This window comes from Lottia gigantea, assembly GCF_000327385.1.
Source record: "Lottia gigantea unplaced genomic scaffold LOTGIsca_73, whole genome shotgun sequence".
Lineage (NCBI taxonomy): Eukaryota > Metazoa > Mollusca > Gastropoda > Lottiidae > Lottia > Lottia gigantea.
In genome coordinates, this window is record NW_008710453.1 from 584,716 (window position 1) to 608,314 (window position 23,599).

The 23,599-nt window shown below is 31.4% G+C and overlaps 3 protein-coding genes across 3 annotated transcripts; 1 reads left to right on the forward strand and 2 right to left on the reverse strand.

The window, feature by feature from the left end:
- Nucleotides 1–1,565: 1,565 nt before the first annotated feature.
- On the reverse strand, nucleotides 1,566–4,948 carry LOTGIDRAFT_131220 (hypothetical protein; the record flags this gene model as incomplete). Its single annotated transcript, XM_009066089.1, has 6 exons — nucleotides 1,566–1,779; nucleotides 2,023–2,177; nucleotides 2,453–2,675; nucleotides 2,976–3,119; nucleotides 3,316–3,386; nucleotides 4,247–4,948. 6 exons carry the CDS (start codon nucleotides 4,946–4,948, stop codon nucleotides 1,566–1,568), a joined length of 1,509 nt encoding a protein of 502 aa, XP_009064337.1.
- A 2,355-nt stretch (nucleotides 4,949–7,303) lies between these two features.
- LOTGIDRAFT_221654 (hypothetical protein) lies at nucleotides 7,304–16,736 on the forward strand (the record flags this gene model as incomplete). Its single annotated transcript, XM_009066090.1, has 11 exons — nucleotides 7,304–7,334; nucleotides 8,539–8,643; nucleotides 8,953–9,086; nucleotides 12,966–13,034; nucleotides 13,341–13,373; nucleotides 13,946–14,036; nucleotides 14,250–14,404; nucleotides 14,832–14,942; nucleotides 15,732–15,834; nucleotides 16,155–16,238; nucleotides 16,520–16,736. 11 exons carry the CDS (start codon nucleotides 7,304–7,306, stop codon nucleotides 16,585–16,587), a joined length of 984 nt encoding a protein of 327 aa, XP_009064338.1. The 3' UTR covers nucleotides 16,588–16,736.
- A 1,328-nt stretch (nucleotides 16,737–18,064) lies between these two features.
- Nucleotides 18,065–18,592, reverse strand: LOTGIDRAFT_168208 (hypothetical protein; the record flags this gene model as incomplete). The annotated part of the gene is made up of 1 exon (XM_009066091.1): nucleotides 18,065–18,592. One exon carries the CDS (start codon nucleotides 18,590–18,592, stop codon nucleotides 18,065–18,067), a length of 528 nt encoding a protein of 175 aa, XP_009064339.1.
- Between the last annotated feature and the right edge of the window lie 5,007 nt (nucleotides 18,593–23,599).

A 23,599-nucleotide genomic window follows, 5' to 3' on the forward strand; every position in this document is an offset into this window, starting at 1 on the left:
TTTACAGGCCTATTAAAAGTACGTGACATTTGTTATCAGGCCTACGTCGTTATATTTATTAAAGGGGATGTTCCATCGAAATTTAAGCCTTCAAACCCATGTGTGTTTATTATTCGCATTTTAAAGTTAGAATGACGACTCGTCTTCTCTTGAGAATCTGCCATATAGAAATGAAAAGTAGAATGTTTAGTTTGAGGCATAAGTAAATCGTGCGGTGTTGATATATTTCTAGTACCTCTGAGGACTATTTACAGATATTCAAGACCCAAATCAACTTGCGATCTTAGCAAGAGACCTCGACAGAAAGTCTGTATACACAACAAGCTATAATATGTACAGTTTTTTTTTTCTGTGAAGTACTCTGATTGGCTGTATCTGCTGGTGTACGATCCAATAAATTCGCTGTTTTACAAATTTTTGTGATACAAGAAAAATCTATAAAGTTGTCAAGGTATTAGGGATGTTTGCAAAAGCTTGACTTCTGGGAGATAAGCCGTGTACTTAAATACAACACAGTGGTATAAAAGACAATCTTTTAATTCAAAACAAGATTCTTTATATACATACAAAAAGAATATTTAAAAACATAATATAAATTTTTATCACAGTGATCTTAAATTATATTGAGACCTCGAACACGTCAAACATTGATATACCACAGGGACTCGAAATATTATCCAATAATTATGTGTTATTTTTAACTTTGCGGATCCCTGTTATATATGTTGTTTTTTATTATATATACAAGCACATTTCAGATCTAGATTTCTATCACAGCCGTTGATGATTTTGATTATTTTGTACATCTAATTATACAATGCTAAGCAATATACAAAAATACAAAGTGAATAGTTATACAAAGACAGAAACAAAATTCACACAAAATACATTACAGGTTTGCTAAAAAAAACTATTTACAAATTCATAAACAGATTTTAAGATAATACTTATAATTATATCGATATACTGTAATACTAAATTGCTAAAATCTAATTTTTGTATATAAATATATTGATCATATAAGATAAAACAATTCTTATGACATTTTTGTATATAACAAAATGCAACGGAAATTTCCCTGCTTGTGGCAATATTAAATCTGTATTCGTTTGGTTTTTGGACGGATTGACTTTAAAATAAATCACACTTTAAGAAGAGAATATTAAATTTCTTAAATATCATTTTAACAAGATGCCCATACAAGCTGATGTATAATAAATCCGAAGGTTAATTACATTTTGTATATTAAGTATTGTATAATACTAGAACTGTTAATCGTTTGGCTTATTCTATGAGTTCGTATTTTAAATTGATCGATTTTGAAATAATTCTACTACTGTTACTTTGCATTTCAAACGGGATACTTTATACAATATAAATTATTTAAATAATACTGTCTCGTAATAATGCTGATATCACAGAGCTGTGGGAGCCTATACTGGCATAAAATTTCAGGATTTAATCAGCCGCGTCTGGAATCTCCGAAAATTTCTCTTTGTTTATGATATAAATAGATAAACATCTTTTATATATAACGAAAATCAGATCTACTCCGAACTAAAGACTTATAATGCAGCAACTCTTGGGACCATTGGGAAGGTCTTCCTCATACCCAAACATTTTTCACGATCGATAAATAAGCTGTTGTTCTTGATGGACAGATCATGTTCCAAAGCTGATTTGGTTCTGAGGAGTTCTTGTAATGTGTTCTCAGAATGACGAAGTTTGGCTTGAAGAGCATCAACTGTTTCACTGATTTCAGACACCTCGGATACCAACCTAGAAAATTCAATGTGAAAGTTTTTTTCAAACGGACAAGAAAATGCTTGGCTATAATTTCACTTCATAAGCCTTTTTCAGAAAAGTAGTCCGCCCCAGTTTTAAGCCACTGCCCCAAAAAAAATCCAACATGGATGCTTTTAATCACAGAGAACTTTGTTCGGCACAATTGCAGTTATCTAGGCTCAGAATGGATTATGCCAAATTGTATCTTTCTCAGTAAGAAGTATAAATGCGTCATACCTGTGTTGTACTGGATCTCGGCATAATTCAACATTTGGTCTCCTAATTCTGGTATCAAGGCGAGTTTGAGCGACTTGCATTGGCGGTACCTTATCTTGAATAGCTTTCTTAAGTAATTCAATATTTTTCTCCATATCAAAGATTTCTTGAAGAACCTGTAAAGAGAATTTGTATTACAAGAATAGCTGTTTCGTATGAAAGGATATTTAGAACTATATTGGAGCATTATCCATATACTTCCAGGAAGCAATGATGTGTTGTGACGAGTTTAATCCAATCTTGTAATCATGATAACGGAGTTCAATGGAAGTTTTCACAGATCAGAATGCTTTGATCTTTTTTTTTCGTCAAGACCATACCTGTTTTCCATTAATATTGTACATATGCTAGTTCATTATAGGAAAGATGATTATTGGCAGGATCATCATACCTTGGAGAGATGGGTTTGAAGTTTGTTTCTGGCATCTGTGGTGTCTTGCATTCTGCCGGTGAGGGCAACGTTGACAGCGTTCCATTCTTGCCACATTTCGTTGGCACAAGCGTTAAGGACACTTTCGATTTCATTCCTCATATGTTTAGAGGCAGCTCGTTCACTCTGAGATCGCTGGATATTGTCGTTGGTAAATTTAGCCCAGGATTCAGGCACGGAAACACTGTAAAAAAAATAGCGGACAATTTTCAATGAGTATCTGATTTCTATTCAATATAACTGGAACAACTAACGCTATCGATTGTTTCTTCGACGAATGATTGACTTCTACTTCCTCTGTACACGAACGAGTTGTCTTAAAGGGATTCAAACGAGCTGGTTCGAGAAATTCCAGAAAAGTTTTCCAGATGAAGAAGTTAAATGTTTCTGCATTTAGGAACCACAGTCCACAAAGTGGTACGGGAAAAAGGAATGGTGCTCCTGAAACTACTGATCGCATACCGATTATCGAAATCATACTTACGTGTTATCAATTCTATGAACACCATTATGGAAATTCAAACCTCTTGATGCATTTCTCATACCATGACAGGTTTCATCTAAGGTCTGAGCTGTGAATTTATCTCCAGAATCTTTCTCTAATTCATGTTGAGCAGCTCGGTTTAATCTGTAAGAAAAGAAACATGATGATTTTCAGACAATATGCTGCATTCGCTAGTGTACAATCCAATGACATAGCTGCATTTAAAAACTTTGGGGATTCAAGAAAAGTACCTAATGGTAAGTTAGACAGTTCGCAATACCTTGACATTGTGGAAATGCTGAATTTCTGTAAGAGTGTTACTAACACAAAAATATCTTACCCTAGCTGTACATTGGATTTATCAACAATATCTCTCATTTTATCTTGACATCTCTTTATAACATCCACTTCCTGTAATAATTAAAACCAGAGTCATGATCAGTTTTCAAGCCATAAACTCTCATCATATTATCCACATGTTCGCCAAATATTATAATAGCATTTGACCGAGCACTAAAAATTGCTTGATATGAAGAATGGCGATAGGTGCATTATAATCAAGTGGCTTCGTTTTCAATTACAAGAACCGTTCTCGTTGGAATAGAAGTGGAGTTCCCAGTGCACATTTAAACCTAGTACTAGTACTAAACCTCTTTTCAATCATTGTCATAAAACCGTTTGAATTCTGATCTAAATAGTCACGTTGTAGCTTTAAAGTCATTGAATTTCTAATTCCAGTCGATAATCAATAATAATCCGGTAGGAAACAGTGATATAATAGATCTTTAATTTGTTTTACAATGTAATAAGAGATTGACAATCTATCAGATTCTGTTGACATGCAACGTTGCTAATGTAAACAGAACCGTATTGTCTGTAGGTCATGATTTATCACGTTGGGTTTCCAATTGATTATGTAACATTTACAACAATGAAAATGAAGTAATGGAAAATTAATGAGACTTGGGGTTACTAGAAAAAAAGTGATTGAAGATCATTTTTTGACCTAAGGCCTTTTTTAAGGAAGAATCAATGCACCACGACGATTAATGGGGCAGCCCACGCAATAAAGGCAAGCAGGCCAGGTTCTTTATAAAAAAGCATGGCTTCAGACTGGTCGTCCAAATAGTTGCTCTGTTAAGTGCACTTGATAAGGTTAACACTGCTCTGGTAGTGACGCCATCTTAAATTGGTGTGAGAACCCAAAGTGAAATTCTGAAGAGTGATATGGATTGCTTTAGATCACCAACAAAGAAAGCACCTATACTTACCCTAATAAGTTCTTTTTCTGGGGCATCATGAACCAAATCGATTCCCTGCCTCTTCTCTCGATGGTAAAGACACTCTTGAGCGGTGTGTAGGGGATTTTCAGTTTCAGCCAAGGCCTTCTCTAAAACTCTCTTAGCTTCATTCAAGGCATTAGTTTCAGCAATCATATTATCTGTTTCGTGATTGAGTTCAGTTTTCCAGAAAGATATATCACCAATCCTTTCACCAAGCTTCTTCCCAACATCAGATTGGGTTCTTCTGGTCTTATCGTCGGTTTCACGGCACAAACGGACTGTATCCAATCGGATCCTTTCAGCACCACTTCGAACTTTATCAGATGACATATAATTGGTTTGGTTGGAGCTGGACCAATCATTGGGTGTGTATCTGGTGTACAGAGCGTTTCGAGAAGCAGCAAACACAGGTGGAACAGTAATGCTGTCCAACTGAGTGAGTTCGTTACGGGCCGATAGGGGTGCATTCATACTCTTTGTCAATGCAGTGGCTGGATTTACTTGTGCTGTTTGGTAATAGGTACTTGGCCTCCATGGAAGAGTGGTGAGAGATCTTCTGAGAGGTGAGGGTGCAGGGTAGGTATCAAAAGGTTTGTAAGATGACTGCATGATGGATGGTAGACTGGCTTGAGTGAGTTGGCGCGGACCTGTCATGTAGGTTGCGGTTTGTGTATGTCCCATATACTCCATGTTGTTTCTGACTGGGACTGGGTAGACGCTATCTGTAAATGAAAAAAGATCTGTTCTGAACGATAGATGTCATAGTATGTACATACTGTACTTCACAGTGCTTTGTATGTGGTACGTGAAACAACGTTACTTCTGGAATAGAATAAACTTTCCGTGATAAACTTTGGAATACCGGTAGGCCTATTTCAGACCTTATAAATCATCTTAGTTGGTCAGGTTGGAGAAATGAAGTTTCTGAATCAAGAAAAACGAAAAATACTGATAAAATAAAATTACGGATCGCTTGAAATCATAAAAGTTGCCTACAAAAAAATCTTTATTTTCCAGTGCCTCTATGAGAATTTACGAAATGTGCAATGTGCATAAAGTAACACTCCATTAGCCGGCTATGTTTTACTCAATCATATCATTACCTCTGATAACCTACTATGATTTATAATGAGACGGTCTCGGTGTATTTATCATATTCAATAAATCATTATAAATTAACAACATAATGTTATATACTTAGTTACCGTTAATCTGTGTGGGCTATATAAAATTGTACAATAGGGTATAATGAGTTTCTGTCTCAATATGAATCATTTAGGCTATATTCTGTTTTCTTACGTAAGTGGCTTTAATACTTTGTGTTCATTTGACAATTTTTCACATAATCGAAATAGATCTCTATCAGATGTTAATATTTACCCAATTTGTCAAAGTATCCGTATCTCTTTTCACAATAAAAAATGAAAAACAAAATTAAAAGTCTGCATTTAAATCACAAATAAACCTGTACAATACTCTAATTATAATGCAGATATAGATGTTTCGTACGTGGCAAGTTGAGTCGCACAGAGAAAAAACGCGAAACTAAACATCAATATTTGCATTTTATTTGCCTTTTAGCACATTTTGTTATAGATATGATATTTCATTTTTAATAATTTCAGGCCTACACGCCCTACGACGGGTACCCAACTGGTATATACCACAAAACGTAATTATTTTATTGATGGTTGGTCAATAGTTTATCAAACATTATATCTATAGAGTATTTTGTGAAAAAGAAAACGAACTGACTCACCTATGTCCTAATATCTGAATAAACAGAGATATAAAATAGATCCTTGACCCAACTAAATAGTCCAATACAAGCACTTGACTATACCTACCAACTTTGGTAATGATTAAATTTATTGAAACAATAGCATTATATAGGTTTTCTTTATTGGAATTATGTAACTTCCAGCGCGTGTTTGGTTGCGCATAGGTGCCTAGAAACGCCCGGGCAACGCAGTCATGTTATAGAAAGTGATCTTATACCCAATATTGATTTCACTACAGTCGCATGTTATAAGCATATAGATAATCATTTCTATTTATTAAAAATTATTACATTATGTTCGCTCGATTGAATCCATATTAATTATAATTATATGACCTTTTCAAATGGATTAACGCCCTTTACACCGATATGCCCATACAAACAGCAACAAATAATACACTTGATCTTTCAAATCCCCTTTCATGAATGTTTTTGTCTGTGTATAATAGTGTATTTAACTCTTAAACTCTACCTGATAATTTATTATAATGTAGGTGTAGGGTAGACCTAGATCTAAAATAGCGTATAAAACTATACTGTTAGTTTGATAAAGAAAGGAACCTGAGTGAAACTATTTAATTGGTTTAAAGCTTGGGCATGGGCATGGAGTCTTCCTATATTAAATCCCATATATGCAACCTGCAACAAGGTCTATAATTTTAGAAAGTCCTGTCGGCTTGTCGGTAATCAATCCATTGTAATATTGTACCATTAACTAAGGATACATAACCTTGGGCCTAATCTATGACCTGGAATGGTACGAGATTGCTTTTTAATTTAGGCCTTTTTGTTAATCTTTACAATTTTGCCATTTGTGTTTTGTGGATATTCTCTTTATAACTTTCCATTTAGTAATTTGCTTTTAATTCTTCTAATATCCAACCAGGAACTGTATTTACACAGATCTACTGGATTTATTAAGTTTTAGGCTAAGCTTTTTAAAGCTAGATTTTGAGGCCCTGTGTCTGTTAGGCCTAGACGTAATTCCTACTTCTACTAATAAAACTTAAAATGAGTAAATAAAAATAAAGCAAACCTCTCCGCGTGTAAAGTTTTGCAATCCAATCGGAGTAGGTAGGATATCTAGGTGATAACGATAAATAATCCATTGTAAATTCGATAAAATCTCTGAACTTTTGAAAGAAAAATACGGCCGAAATTTGGTTGCTTAGAGCGATTGTCTGTCTTCCCACAATTCAATCCGCGACGTCATATAGGAACTCTTCAGTCAAATAAAAACAAAAAAGGTTATCCAGCGAGTCAAAATGGCAGACATTCCTAAGGACGCTCCTGAACGTACGTTTTAAATTAAGTTTTTTCTTGAACCGTAACATATTTTAAAATGACAATTATGAAAATTAATGGCTTGATGTTCAGGTTATTGCATGAATAATACATTACGGTCATTATCGGTATTTATTGTCGAGTTTTAGTGTAGTAAACAGTGTTTTTCAACTTAAAAAAATGTAAACAATTCGATCATTTTTTTTTCTATTATCAAGGCCTATTTGAATTTATTTATTCTAATTCATTTAACGATGAATCTTAGAACGGATATAGCTTTATCAACATTATTTTGCGTTCACCCTTGCTCCTATTTCATTTGTTGGATCACCAGACCCGTAGCTGTACTATGACTAAAACACTCCAGAGACAAGGGGTACCAGTACCAAATATGTGTAAGGCTGGGTATCTTTTACCACATTGAGATTGATTATAGATTAATCAATTATCAATTGATAGTCGAAAATAATTCAATTGAGAAACCCTGTAAATACTAAATTAAAAACATGCCAAAATTCCTAATTTCATGGGTAATTTTTGCATCATAGAAGTATGTTCTATTCTATATGCTTTGATCGATTATTATAGTTTTTTTGTGGGTATGTTATGTGCTGAAGGGAACCTATCTGAAAGAGATTACTTCTTATTAAAGGGTACAGTAGAGAAAAAGTAACTTTGACATATGAAATATTATGAAATTTGATAATCGATAATCAAAATTATAAATTCCTAGCACGATAATCATTTTACCCAAGGGGTAGACTGACTCAATGGAGGACATCATTTGAGGCTTAATTCAAAATGCGGCAATTATGTGGAGGCGCCTTGTTGCGCAAGCCTTTAATGGAATGTGTGAGAGGGTTATTTTAAGAAAATTTTTGAAAAAATTAATTAATTTGGTGCATTCTGACACACATGTATTTTGAGGTAAAAACATATAAAATCTTATTTTCTAATTTTGTTAAATAAAAAGTAGAGGTGCAAACCAAATTTTCTAAGGTGACAAATGCCAAGTGGAAAAAAATTCAATTCAAATCTCAATGTATTCAGAGAGTAGTAAACAGGGTAGCTTGAACATTTTAGTACAGGGCCTATGCAAACGAACTCAGAAATATAACAATATACAAATGAGAGGAGTATCTCAAATTGACACTTCAGTGTAGTAAGTCAAGCATGTAGGAAATGATTTTGATGATTTTTTTTGTACCTATTGTAGACTGCCCTGGTACTGACAGTGGATCAGCAGGGAAAGCATCAGCTTGTCAAGGATGTCCTAATCAAACTATATGTTCTTCAGCAAAACCTCAAGGTCCTGATCCAGGTAAGTTCTGACCAAGAAACAACATAATGAGCAGCCACATTTCAGGCGCCATTCAAGTATAAGCTTAGTTCAATTCAAATAGAATCAATTACCATGACTCAATCTCTATAAATCTGTATTGATATAAACTTATTCAACATCGTCATTTTTATGGTTTCTGTTTAACATTTTTGATAAAATGTAACGGAAATACATAATTTACAAAATAGCTAACAGGAATTGTATGGACTGAACACAATATTGGAAATAAGGGGAAAATGTCCAATATGTTGTGAATATTGAAAAATAATTTTTACTGTTTTGTTACAGCTATTGGTGAAATAAAGAATCGGCTTGCCTCAGTCAAACATAAGATAATAGTATTATCTGGAAAAGGTGGTGTGGGAAAAAGTACATTTACAGCTCATCTGGCTCATGGATTAGCTGCAGATGAAAGCAAACAGGTGAGTTTTTTTTCCACCCACCTCACGTTTGAACTTATGCTTGTTTAGGGCCAGACATAAAATGTAATTTTTTAGCAGTTACTCTGACTAACTTTTGGGCCTCTAGCATGAAAATGCATATCGGTAATATCTGGAGTTCTCTTGTTATTATTTTTTTTCAAATGACACATTTTTAGTGGCCTTGCCAAAAAAGCTTATGCATATGCTATATGAATAGATTCATTTAAGTTAAAGAAATTGCTGAATATTGTTATTTTTGTGATTAGTACCCATGTTTGTCTGTGTATTTGCCAGTTTACATTTGCTTAAAAATGTACAACTGATATTGATGAAATTTTATATCAGAATTCAATGTAATGTTCTAGTTAGAAATTGTCTGCATTTGGGATATTCAACCAATCAAATGCTCCATATAATAAAAGATTCACTACTTTGTGAGAGGATGTCTGGAATATTGACTCGTATTCATAGATTTTGACAACCTTTGATACTATTGGGTCAACATTACAACTGAAACTACATAAATAAAACATCCGGTTCTGTATTTTGATCAGATCATGTTAAATTAAGGACAATTTTTTTTCCATTAGGGAACATTAAAAGTGTGACTTCTATCGTTAAGAACTGATTTTCATCGAACTTTCATGCAGTAGCTCAGAAATTGAAAGTGAGAGACTTTGTTATGTTGTGCGTAAATCAAAATGTACTAATCAGATAACAATGGATTGGCCTACTTTACACTGCTGTTCTAGCTAAAATCTTATTTGAAAATGTTGTAATTAGATTTTAATTTGTTTATTATCCCTACATAAAGTTTGGCTGGAATATCTGATATATTTCAGTATTTAAAATTCAGGAATTTACTCTGTCAATTTTCACAACAACGAACATTTTTTCGAAATAAATAAATATTTGTATATTCCAATTACCTATTCTTTTAAAATTTAACCTGATGGTATTTTATCAGTTAGTCCTTACTGTTACTATGGCTTCTATTAACAATGTTATTTATAACATAAAAAAGTTTGAGCTTACTTTTTCTAGTAGATACAATTTCTTTCTGTACACCTGTCTCTGCTCACACTTGATTCATTGGCATTCTTAAAGCTATGATTTTTTACATTTACATATTGCATTATAGGTTAAAAAAGATTCATGCATTCATTCTCTTTCCTTAACCCTTTCAACACAATCATATAAATTGGAGTTTAGGGCTAGTGATGTTCTATTTTATTCACACTTAGTGTTTAAGGGGTTAATCTCTTCTCAACTAATACTTGATTGAGAGAAACTACACACACAATATCTTATAAAACAAATAAACTTTCAATATTATGACTGATAATAGTGGGTATATTAGCTATAAAGTGGACTAGACAGTTATTCAATATCTTTATTTATTCAACTACTCATTTATTCATTCTTAGATCATCCAACTGTCCATCTTAGGGATAATTTATCCTTTGCAATGACATTGTTCATCAACAACAGAAAATAAACCTATTATTGAATAGTGCTTTATGTATTTATTACACAGCAAATAAAGTATCTTTGAGTGTCTCGGTAAAATTTGTATTGAATGGGCAAGTTTAGTGCGAAAATTGAATAGTCTAGATTTTTCTGCAGGTGACTTATATCAATTTGATTAGGCTTCTGAAAATTTATAGCTATTAAGGTAAATCCACATATTATGGACACAAAAACGTTTAGTAACTTTCATTTATATGCATACATTTATGATATTATATTCTTTCTAGTTATAAATTTCCATATATACCTGTGCACAATTGCAAGTATATATCAAATAGTTCAAAAAATTAACTCCATGCTCCAATATTTGTAAGTGTATTTTTTATTTTGGCTGATAATTATGATAAATCTAATGATGTTTGTTCATGTTAAACAAGGGTAAATTGAATTAGAATACAATGGATTGAAGAATATAATTGATTATTAATGAATTATATTGATATACTATTTGTTACAAATTATATCTGATAATAAATTTTCATAATGTCTATTAGTTGGTTATTTCACCCTAAATGGACAGTTATTAAGTGAATCCCTAACAATGATAACAATAGATGTCCTTACCTAGTGAAAAGATCAGGATTACAATATCAATATAACTATACTTTTCCTTAGTCTAACTACATTAAGACAACATTGAACATAGGGCCAGGTTATAGCCACTGTTACTATGTAAGACCCTGATCAACATTGAATGTGACCATAGCGACACAAGTTTACCCATAAGCCACCCTTATTATATTTGTCTTGAGCTTAAATAGGTATTCTATGAGGGGGTTTGCTGTCACGCCTGTACGATTTATATTGGATTAAAGGCTAGACTTGAGATTTTTTAAATAGGCTATAAAACAATGTAATAATCACTTGAACGTAATGCTACGTGTACATGTAGTATCTATTCCTTATTTAAAGGGGTAGACTTATTTGTCTTTTTTTGCTTTATTGAAAGAGCAAATCTACATAATTTTTATACTCAATTTTCATGATGATTGTGTGTTAGAGTTATTGATGGACTTATAGTAAAGATTTAAAACTGATAACCATTGTTCATCAACTTCATCATCTTCATAATTTTAATCATTTTCTTCTTCTTCATCTTTCACAGTGGTACAGAAATTTTTTTTCTCCCTGCCAAAATGTGCATGTGAAGTTATCCGAAAGTAAAGATTTTGTAAGCTTTTACAAAGGGTCTAAGCTACCATGAAATTTTTTACTTCCATCAATGTGCTATGTGCAAGTGTGCTAGAGAGGCCGAGAACCAGAGTAACTGTTAATTTTGTTTATCAACAAGGGTAAAATAAGACATACACAGGAATAATAAGTCTTCAGTCTATACAATACATCATGTCTAATGTGGTTTCTATTATTTTTAATACAACAGTAAACATGTCTCAGATTCAGTTTGAAAGATTTCTTGAAAACTAATACATTGTGTTATGTTGGCTGGGTTGAAAATATTGTACTTGTCACTTATTTGGCAAATTGATCAAATATTTCTAGTAAATACACCTACCTATAGTTTTAATCTCTATTTTAGAAGCACCAATAGTCACATTAATCTTAATCTAATCTTAGTTTGATTAAACTAAGATTACTATTTTCTTTGTTTCTTTTTCAATTGAATATATTCTTGTTGGGATCAATGTTTTAGGATAATATCATATATCATTGAATTTTTGAAGGCATGTCTATGTGGAATTGGTAATGTAATACAATAGAGCAAGGATGCTGAACGGGGTTATAGAAAGAAAAGGTTGAAAACCCCTGTTTTAGAGGTAGCCAGTTTTGAAAGGCTAAACTTAAAACATTGTCAATTATCAAGTTAATATTTGTGACATATTTGTGAGATATTCCACACCATGTCAAGATCACCTAGTTTAAGAAAGATAGCAGTAGTTTTATATTGTAATCAATCTTAATCCCAACAAATCATTATCTATATGACAATTATATTGACTAGAGTTATAAATACACATATATTCAAATAGTCATTTAACTTGAATTTTAGGTATAAATTGTTTTGTTTTATCTTATGAAATTCTGTGTGCATAGACAGTTTAAATTTTGATTATTATCTACTATAAACTGAAACAAACAAATTTCTTTGAACTGCTATCATGTTTTTTTTGCTACTTACAAACTATCAAATTAAATAAAAGATAATGTAGCAAATTCACTCTAAGTCTGATAAATATTCCTTTGAACTTCACTTAAAGTTATTAATTTCATTATAAATGTTTAAATGTATCAAATATTACCTGTTACTCATGGATTTATCATTTCCAGGCTTATTACCATTTCCAGACAACTGTTCTTAATGATTTTGACTACAGCATGTTTCTATTTCAGATTGGTGTTTTAGATGTTGATATTTGTGGACCCTCCATACCAAGAATATTAGGTTTAGAAGGAGAACAGGTAATACTTTGTGACCATTAGTATAAAAATTTTCAGATTATCATCAACATTTACACTTTTTTGATCCAAATGTGCAGAAGAGTGCATTTTCAACTTTGCAAAAGAGTGGAAAAATTCTGTAAAATAGATTTTCTTCTAAAAGCTTATAAGCTTGCAATGCTATCAACCATGTTTGATTATTTAATCCTTGAACATTCTATGGATAGCAACTCGTTTAATATCAACCTCATTGATTTTGTGACCTGGTGAACATGGACTTCTTTTTTTTTCTGCTTTTGTTATTATTTGTGTACGGTTTATTTATAGGTTCACCAAAGTTCTTCAGGATGGTCACCAGTGGTAAGTTTTGTTTGATGTTATTTTTGACTACTTGATCATCACATAATTTGAAATTAAGGGATGTCAACTCTCATTATTTTTTTTTTGACACCATCTTTTCTGGAATCAAGGTGGGCTTGTTGCTTTAAAGGATTAGTTACTAAACGTTGTTTTCTTCTGTAACTTGTCTTGGGATGTAGATTACTTGCATGTTTGCACTGTGACCTTTTCTATAATTAATCAGTCAAATAGTATTAATTAATGTAACAACTTTGATTAACAACTACTGACTAACATGAAAGCATCTTCATTACATATTCTAGTACTTTTTCACCTCCATGTTTTGTTGCTAATGGCAACCTCTCAAAGAATCATGAATAACTAAAGCCTCTTGTAAATTATGCACGTAAACAACACCCAAGTGGGATGTCAGAATACACTTATTACAATTTCCCAATTTACACCTGATGTCTGATTGATGTTAAAAAAAAACCTTGCTGTGATTTGGTCTGTGCCAGATACTTTCTAAGACAAAATCATTAACATTGATTGGTTATTCATACAAAGAAATAAGAATCTTTTTGATATTTCAGTATGTAACAGACAATTTAGCAGTGATGTCAGTAGGGTTTCTACTATCAGGACCTGATGATGCTGTCATTTGGAGAGGACCAAAGAAAAATGGTAAGGATCGGTTATGAGTTATGATAATGTTATTTTGCTGGGCATTTTAATGTTTTCAAGACTTTGATGCAAACATTGGAAATTGGTTATACATGTTAAAGATCTTTTAGATTTTGAAATTGAATTGAATCAAAAACACTCTGCAAGGCCTAGCTCACTGTCTATAGCTATATCACTGATAGAAAATAAGTATGTATTAATTTCATGTATTAGGTATGATCAAACAGTTTTTACGAGATGTAGATTGGGGTGAGATTGATTATTTAGTTATAGACACGCCCCCTGGTACTAGTGATGAACATATATCAACCACCCAATACCTTAGTCAAACTAATGTTGATGGTGCAGTATTATTAACAACACCTCAGGTAGATCGTAATGCCATTTCTTTATCAAGATAAGGTACAGAGTTACCTCCCTTACAGTAGAAAAATATGATTAAGACCTGTTAAAGACTCTTCTTAGTTGCACAACAGAAGTTTTGAAAAGGCCATAGGGGTTTGAATTGGCTTATCAGTTTGCATAATTTTTGCATTCCGTTCAGTTTGCTATCAGTGACTCTAAAATGTTCATTATGCTGTCATGCCTTTACATGTGTTTTGGATATAAGCATTTTAACAGGACAACCTGTTTGGAATCCAATATTAAATATCCAATATTAGATAGAATTGATAGAATAAAAAGAAGTATCCCATGATATCTTGTAATATTGCAAAGAAAAATTGCAATATCCAGAATTTCTAGCAAACATGTTTTATTGTATTTCATTTTAAAGAAATTGTAATACTGTTTCAGGAAGTAGCCTTACAAGATGTTAGAAAAGAAATAACATTTTGTCGGAAAGTTAATTTACCTATAATAGGTGTTGTAGAAAATATGAGTGGTTTTGTTTGTCCTAAATGTACAGTAAGTAGTTTTTCAAACTTATGTAGTTGCAGTTCCAATCAGGAAGTTTGGCCCCCATATTTGGATATGAAGCCAGTCTTTGACTACTTGAGACTGGGTTGTCAACAATGTATCCTTTCTTTTTGCTGTATCCCTTTTGCTTAAAGAATTCCTTCTGTTGTTTGAGCACATGTTGACAGTAATACTTCCATATTGAATTCTTTGGGAAAAGATTCATCATGATCATTATGTAAAATAAATGATAAATTAAATGCTCACTCAAAGGATGACAGATCTTTGGAACTTGTATGAACAGGCTTACAGAAAGAAGTATGATAGAGTTTGATCAAGCAATGAATAGCATAATGTATGAATTATGGTGTACTGTTTACCAAACTCTTGTTCTGTTTTTTTTATAAGATTTTATCTATAATATAGTCACTTCAGATAGGGTCTAGCGACAGTCTCTTGATTAACCTTTTGACCTAACCTGATAAACACAGCAGCACAAAATGAATGGGCTGGAGAAGAGAAAAATTTTATTGGTTAAATTCAGTCATCAATTTAGGTCAAAAGGTTAGTTTGACTAACACTCAAGAGGGCTGTTGTTAGACCCTAACAGAAGTGGCTATATCAATGTTAAAGCTAATGAAAAAAGGGAATGAATGTTTGGTCTAATTAAAATCAATATTAATTATAGTGTGTCAGTCCGATTATGATGTCACAATATTTAAAACCATTTGGTTTGAAATAATGTCTTATCTGTCCATGTTTGCCTGCAAATATTACTTATCACATTCCATTTTACAGACGGAGTCTGTGATATTTCCACCAACTACTGGCGGAGGTGAAAAGATGGCAGCAGATTCTAATATTCCATTCCTGGGAAAGTTACCTCTTGATCCTAGAATAGGTTTGTTTATATTTTAATTTCTAGTTAAATCTTGGTAGTTCAAACTTATTCAAAAAAGCATTTAGGATGGTAACAGTGATTGCAGCATTTATTTGGTGCATATTTGTGAGGTCTCAAAAGTGTGCGATTCATGCAAAATTTAGATGAAATTTTTGAAAGTTTTTGCTTTTTCAGTGCTTGGTATTATGAAATCCAAACTAACCCTTGCATACATTAAAGGATACAATTTTATGAGATTTTCATTATACTTAGTAATTATGTAAGATCTTAGATATGTCTGCATTTCACATTTTCAACTACAAAGTCTAATTGTCTTATAGGAAAATGTTGTGATGAAGGAAAGAATTATTTTGAAGAAGTTCAAGAATCGCCTGCAACTCTAGCATTTAAAAGCATTATTGACAGTAAGTTTGATATAACATAGATAAAATATAATTACATATATATATGACCTGGTAGAACTTTACCTATAGTACTTATCCTGAAGGATGTTATTAAAAGTATATTTTCAGAATAAACAATTAAGAGATCTCATATCTGTCTACTTGTTAAAAAGTTTCCCTTAGTGCGTACTGCATAGTATATATCCCATTAATACTACAAGGTGCGAACAAGCAGTAAAACATGGATTGCCATTTTAGTTTGAAATTCTTGGAAATTCTGATAATTTTTTCTTCTTTTCCAGAAATCAAAGATTATTGTATGAAGAGAAGAGAACAGATAGAAACAGATACTGGTGAAGAGAACAGATAAAACGAAGTCAATATATATTCTTCCTCATTGAAATCCTGTATAATTATAACTGAATGTTTTTAATGACTGATTTACTGACCAATATTAGAAAATTTTATTTTTGCAATATAAAATGGTGCTACAAATGTCAGATAAAATTATCAAGTGCTACTTAGTGATTTTTTTTAAAGGTTTATACCCGATATTGAAGCTTATAATTTTTTAAAACATCTAACAAGATGGAAGGCTGCAGACCACATTGATGTGTAATTAGCCCCCACAATCAGAAATGGTCCTTAATTTGTTATAATAACTAGGCTATTTATTTTATTGTGTCAAAGTTTTATTCTTAGGCTTCAAAGATATTTTTTTTAAAAACATGTTAGGAAACTGCTCACAATCAAAATTTACTTAGCTGAACGTCCCTGAGTGTGATGGTTTCTGTTGACTACAGACCATATAAATGTTGAATTATTCCCCTTTGATTACATAGAGTAATGCACAGAAATCAATATATTTTTTCGTCCGTAATTAAGAAGTTTGGAATGTTTGAACAAAGGGATTTCGGTCCAAAATTCTGAGCTGAACGTTTTTGCCAGTTTCAATGGTTATTTTGCACAGGTCCAGTGACCAGCCATTCATCTTGGTCCATCTGTTCTGGAAGTACTTCTGTTAGACGATACCTGGGACAAAAGGAACATGTCGATTTTAGATACCTAAAGACCGAACAACAATGCCCATTTAAGCTATTTATATCGAATCCAATTTTCATGGACAGCAAATTCTAAAGCGTCAATGTCCTCGCATCACAATATGTATTTTGTACCGCATTCTTACCATCTGATGCTATTTCAAGATGGGTAATTGATTTTGATAATTTTGCAACGTTAAATGATCAACACTATCAGGTTGGCCTCGATTATTCCACTATCCGGATCACAATTTCAACGAACTAATTTGCATTCTTTATAATAATAGATAGCGTAAATAATTTATTTGACATATAATATAATAATACATATTGCACTTTTTTTAAACGTAATGAATAAATGTAATATAATTACAAGATATTCTCTTGATGAATAACAATAATCCGTGCTAAAATATGTATAATGATGAAAGGAATAAAAGCCATCACAGATATTGAAACTACTGTGGGTCACTGTGATGCATGACATGCGCTTTTCATATACGCCGATAAGCTGGAGTAAGCCATGTTTGAAACATTTTCAAGGGGGTATATGTCTATGATAAACTATTGAACATGCACGGGCCAATTTCACAATATCCTGACTTTAGGTGATTTTAGTGTTCCAGTCATCTGATCGGTCTATGACTAAAATTGATATTGAATCAACCAATCATATTACTATAGTTCTTGAAATCTGTAAATTTTATTTTGCGAAACAGGGACCAGCTTTGTAGAACCGCTAGTCCACACATATGAAATATAATGCTTATGCATGTGTTGAATAGAGAATTGTCATTGAGATGGTCATCATTTCTTCTGCTTTGACGGACTATCTCTGTCAAATTCGAATTCAGAAAAATCGTCACTTTTACGTTTTCTTGATCTGCTAGCATTATGATAAAACTTCTGCTCACTGTCGTCTGTTTTCAATAAAGATTGTAAATGTCGAATATATTGTATGGCTGATCTTAATGTTTCCACTTTACTAATTCTTTTTTCTTTATTTTCTAGTGGTAAATGCTCCTTTAATCTTTCGTATCCTTCATTCACACAGCGTACGCGGTCTCTTTCTCGCTCGTTTCTACGTCGGATAAAATTGGGTTCCATGGCTAAGGAATCGGGTAACGGTATCATGCAAACTGGAGAATACTGGGTGATATCGTATTTTAATCCTTCGAAATGTAACGAGGGATTTTTGATAACAACGCTAGTTCTGCACGGCATTGGATAAAGTTCGTCTTCGGAATCGAAAGGAATTCCAAGTTCTTCACATGACGGTGATGTTAATCTCATGGAATTTATTTCCAAATAGTTATTCACATTATTTTGGTTCATTTTCCAAAATGGTTCAGCAGGAAATTCTGTAAAATAAAACAGTGAACTTTTAGATGGGGAGAGAGTGTGTGCTAGTTTCACAAAAAAATAGAAAAGAATATTTTAAATCATATTAATGATGAGAAATTTGAGTTTTTACATTAATATCATTATAGGGAGTTTTATAAACTTTATTTCGTTATATTATAACGTTTTGGAAAAAAAACCAAAAAAAACTTATCCATTATTATTATCCATAAATATGCAATTAACTATTGAAAAACGCTTAATATCATGATTAAGCCTTTTTCAATAATTACTTAGTTAAATGAATTTTCCAATTTTCCAGATTTTACATGGATTCTTTTGTAACTTTATGACACCAGGTCAGCTAACTGATGAATATATACTCATATTGACCATTTCTAGAACTTAAATTTTATGTTCATACTGAGATGTAGTATCACTTTAAGATATTAGTTATTTAGTGTTTAGATTGTTACATTACACACTTTTTATAATGCTTTAGAAAGCAACGACTTATTTTGAACTTTTTGCGAACTACACTTCTATTGAGAAATGATTAGGCTATGAATCCTATAATACAACCTAGATCGGAATTATTTGATTATAGAATACAATGCCCTATCGGAATATGATAGTTAAACCTAAATTAGACATTAAACTCAACCGGAATATTAGAAGTAAACTTATAATAGAACCTGATCGAAATTATAAAAGGGAAAATTTTTTAATGGGATTACATTTCTAAATTAATAAAAACTGATCGAAATATAAAAAAAATACAACCAGGCCGGAATATAATTATAAAACTAAAATTTTTGTAATAAAATCTAATCAAAAAACCTATGTTTCTTATTAATTTAGATAATTATAATTTGATTTTCAAATTAAATCCTATCGATTATAGAAATCAAACATCAAAATATAGGATTATAATACTTAAATGGCAACCGGATCGGAATATAAGTACAAGAATAATCTGATCGGAATACGAAACCTAAATATAAATTCAAACTCCATTTATATATGATAATAAAAAAAAATTGTAAACGGATCGGGACATGATTATAAAAACTTGTAATATATTATGATCTCGAAATGATTAAAAACCTGAATTATAAATTAAAATTCGATTGGAATATGAATGATATGCACAAAATAGCATAGCTAGCTGAATCCGATTTGAATGATATTGCCAAAGAATCAAATTTGATTTTTAAACCTATGCAACGAATATATTAATCAAATATAAATTACAAAATAAATCCGATCGGAATATTTTTATCAAACTTATGATAAAACTGGATCTGAATATAAGTATAAAACCGAACTAATCATTCAATCTGAATGAAATATTACTAGCCTATAAATATTGATTGGATTCGATTTATAATTAATTTTGATACGACAATGAAAATTTAAAAAAAATTAAATCCGATCGAAACAGGATTATGAAAAATAAATTTCAAATTAATAATCTGAACGGAATTTGATTATCCTGGAAATAAACTACAAATTAGATATCAGCTTGATTTTTCAATCCCATTTCGATCTGGTCATATATAACCATGTAAATTACTATGATTATTTTATAAATTAATTTTTAATTAATATGATTAAATTTAATCAATTTGAAATTTAATGCCACACATTTCAACCAACCTTAGTATTTTATAAACAGGTTTCAGAATATCCAAGTATCCAAGCGATATGATAAAAATTCCGTTGTATCCTTCGCGCGTTCGTTAGTGATAAATGAAAAAAAGACTTTATTAAAGTTAATTTGTCCTGTGAAGTAAAAGGGGTTATTTTATACAATACATTATGTCAATAATACACGCCTCCCTATTCTACTCTAATCATCGTTAATTTAGCCACTACAATATAATGATCAATATAAGAAATAATACCACAGGCGCTCAGCGCGTGCCTAATACACGTGCCTCAGGCATTATTTCTATTAATGCCCCTTAAAATGTTTGAAAGCTGGATACCAAACAACCGGTTAAGTATTTTGAGACAACTTGGATTCTTATGAGTTTTTGATAGCCGAAAAAACTTATTTTTAAGTTACTGAATCGTACAGAATAAAATTATTTAAACATGACAACATAAAAAAAAGTATAAGTCATTCCGATTCCTGAACTCTTATGTTATAGTTACATAGAAGGTTTATCTAATATTTTAAAAAATATCTCTATCTGAATTATTATGATAATGATATATTTTTTGATTATTTTTCAAATATCGTTAGCCACGAGTACTTACCTGCAATTCATTTAGCTCTATATTTACTTTTTTCTCAAGGCTCATTTATAAAATCTACTTATTGTAGTCAACGCACTTAGTAGTGGTTAGGAAATCAATTTGGTAACTATGCTATATATTTTTTTGTCTTATAATCGGACAATAACGGGTAACAGGATTTTTCAAATCTTTGAATTTTATGCAAATAGCTTCAGAAGTTCTAGAAATGTACAAAAATCGCAAAATACCTCAAACTAGGAATTTCATTTTCTTTTTCTAAATTTGTCTATTCTATATATGGCAGAGTCGTCATTTTAACATTCAAACGCGGATTGTTCTGAATTTCGGCGTTTAGCTGTGAACACAATAAGCTTACAGCTAAAAAAAAAAATCCGGTCTCTGAGACATAAGTAAAATTGGTCAAACGAATGGCGAAAATGTCCCTTTTAATTCGTATATGTATGTTCCACAACTGGCTAAAAGGCTAAATAATAATAATAATAATAATAAATTCAATATTTGATATTCAATATTCAAATCTTATATACATAGGCTACATATATAAAGAAATAATTTTATTTTAACGTGATAACAAGACGTGAAAACAATAATAATATTGATTATTTGTGTTGAAATAGTGTAATCCTCTCGTGTCACTGATGGGCCCTAGGATGTTACCGGAACCCTTAATTGTAATTAGGGTATATCTGTATGTTTTATAGAACTTTATTGAGTGCGTTCAACTACTTATATACACTGTATTAATAACAGTACAAGGTATTTGCAGTATTAAATTGTAATTAGGAAAAGTTTTGTTTTAACTTCAACACATTAGTATTTATGTAATCAAAATGTAATTATTGGTGCTTAAAACATATTAGGCTATATCATTATTAAAGAATAATGCAGTTCAATGATTGACTTATTTTAGGAGAAAATAGAAAAATAAATATAATAAGGATAATAAAAGAATTAAATAATAATTCAATAAACAAAAACAAAAAACCAAATGAAAAATGAATAATGATAATGAAATTAAAAAAAAATAATGAAACAAAATAAAAATATAAAAATTAAATTTTTATTCAAAGAAAAATCATAGTTCAGGAACAAAATTGATTTTATTTTTGTTTTACAAAAACATATATTACAAAAAAAAATTTACATTCGAAAAACGACAGTCAAATATTATTTTATATCATATCGAAAAATTGACTAGATAGAAGAACAGGAAGGCGTTGATGCCATATAGAGAAAATCAGAACGATAAAATACATACAGCAGACAGCAATATTGTTCAGTTTTTCTTCTTCCCGTTTTTATCACTATCGTTTCAATTGTTGTAAAATAATTCATTGTATCGTAAACCATAAAATATATTGAAATTACGCTCAATTTAATCTGGCGATCCTACGTGTATTTTCTCGTATAATTTACAGGAAAAAAAATACAGTGCAGAATTTCTTAATTATAAGATATTGCAAAACCAAAGAATGGGTTAGAATCAAGAAAGTCAAATTATAAAGTTTCGTTGATAATTCCTTGATTTTGCATCCAGTTCTGTTAGAATTAAAATAGAGCCTGTTTGAAATAACTTTGTGTTATATTAACCCACGTAGAAACCAATATTTTAGAGTGTACTATTTCAATTTCCAAACACCTGAATGTCCGGTGAATCAACAATTTAATGTTTACGTGCCCCGTGTTTAATATTGAAGTAAATACAGCATTGAATTTGATAGTCAGGTGAATAAAGTGGTCCCTTTTTGTTGTATACCCAGTTGTTGAATTTAACTAATTTGTATGTGACATTTTTCATAAACGGTAAAGAAAACGACCTGTTACCAAAATGTATACACCTATTTTACACGCAAATTTAATTGAACAGTTATTCTATTCCTTTCTACAGTTTCACACATACAAAAAAGCAACTAAATTGCAGATTATGTATATAGGCCTATGTATTATAAGTATTATATATATTGCATTCATTTGCTTATTTTGGCGTATTTCGCGTGATCAAGTGCATTAACTCTGTTCATGAAAAAAAAAATTCAATTCTACTTGTATATTCCTATTTCGTTCTTCAATTGATGTATAGAGCGCTATTTTAGCAGTGAGATTTTTTTTCTTATTGCATATTTAAATTATGTTTTACGGAGTTTTTATTATTATTAAACTGCGATCTACAAATGCGATGTGAATATATATTAACACGCTGAATACAGGACATGAAAAATAGATGAAAGAACGAAGGTGCGATAACTCTCTAATGTTAGGATATATAATTTTGATAAAAATAAAAAAATACAGTCGAAAGTACATGTCAAAATCATGAAGTATTTTCTTAACTTTAAGACATGAACTACAAAAGCAAGTCGACTAGCCACTTCAAGTTTATATTCATTTAACTGACCATACGACGTTCTAAAAGAATTATGAAAATTGAACGAAGTTGATCAGATTGATTTTTAAGTGGGAGGCGTTTCATGAAGGTTTAATCCGCCATTGCACCTGTCTTACAAGAAATGTGATAGCATTTACCATTGGGCCATTATCCCAGATTACTATTTAACAATCTCCTTACCAACTCCTCGCCATACTTGATCAATATAATATCAGCTCCTTCACCCACCATACTTCAGTATCTAATTACGTCATTAACAAAATTGATAAATATTTTTGTCGTTAAAATGGAATATGCTGAAATTTTCTAAATGGCTTATTACATGTTCGATTCATTCTGCCGTTGATGAG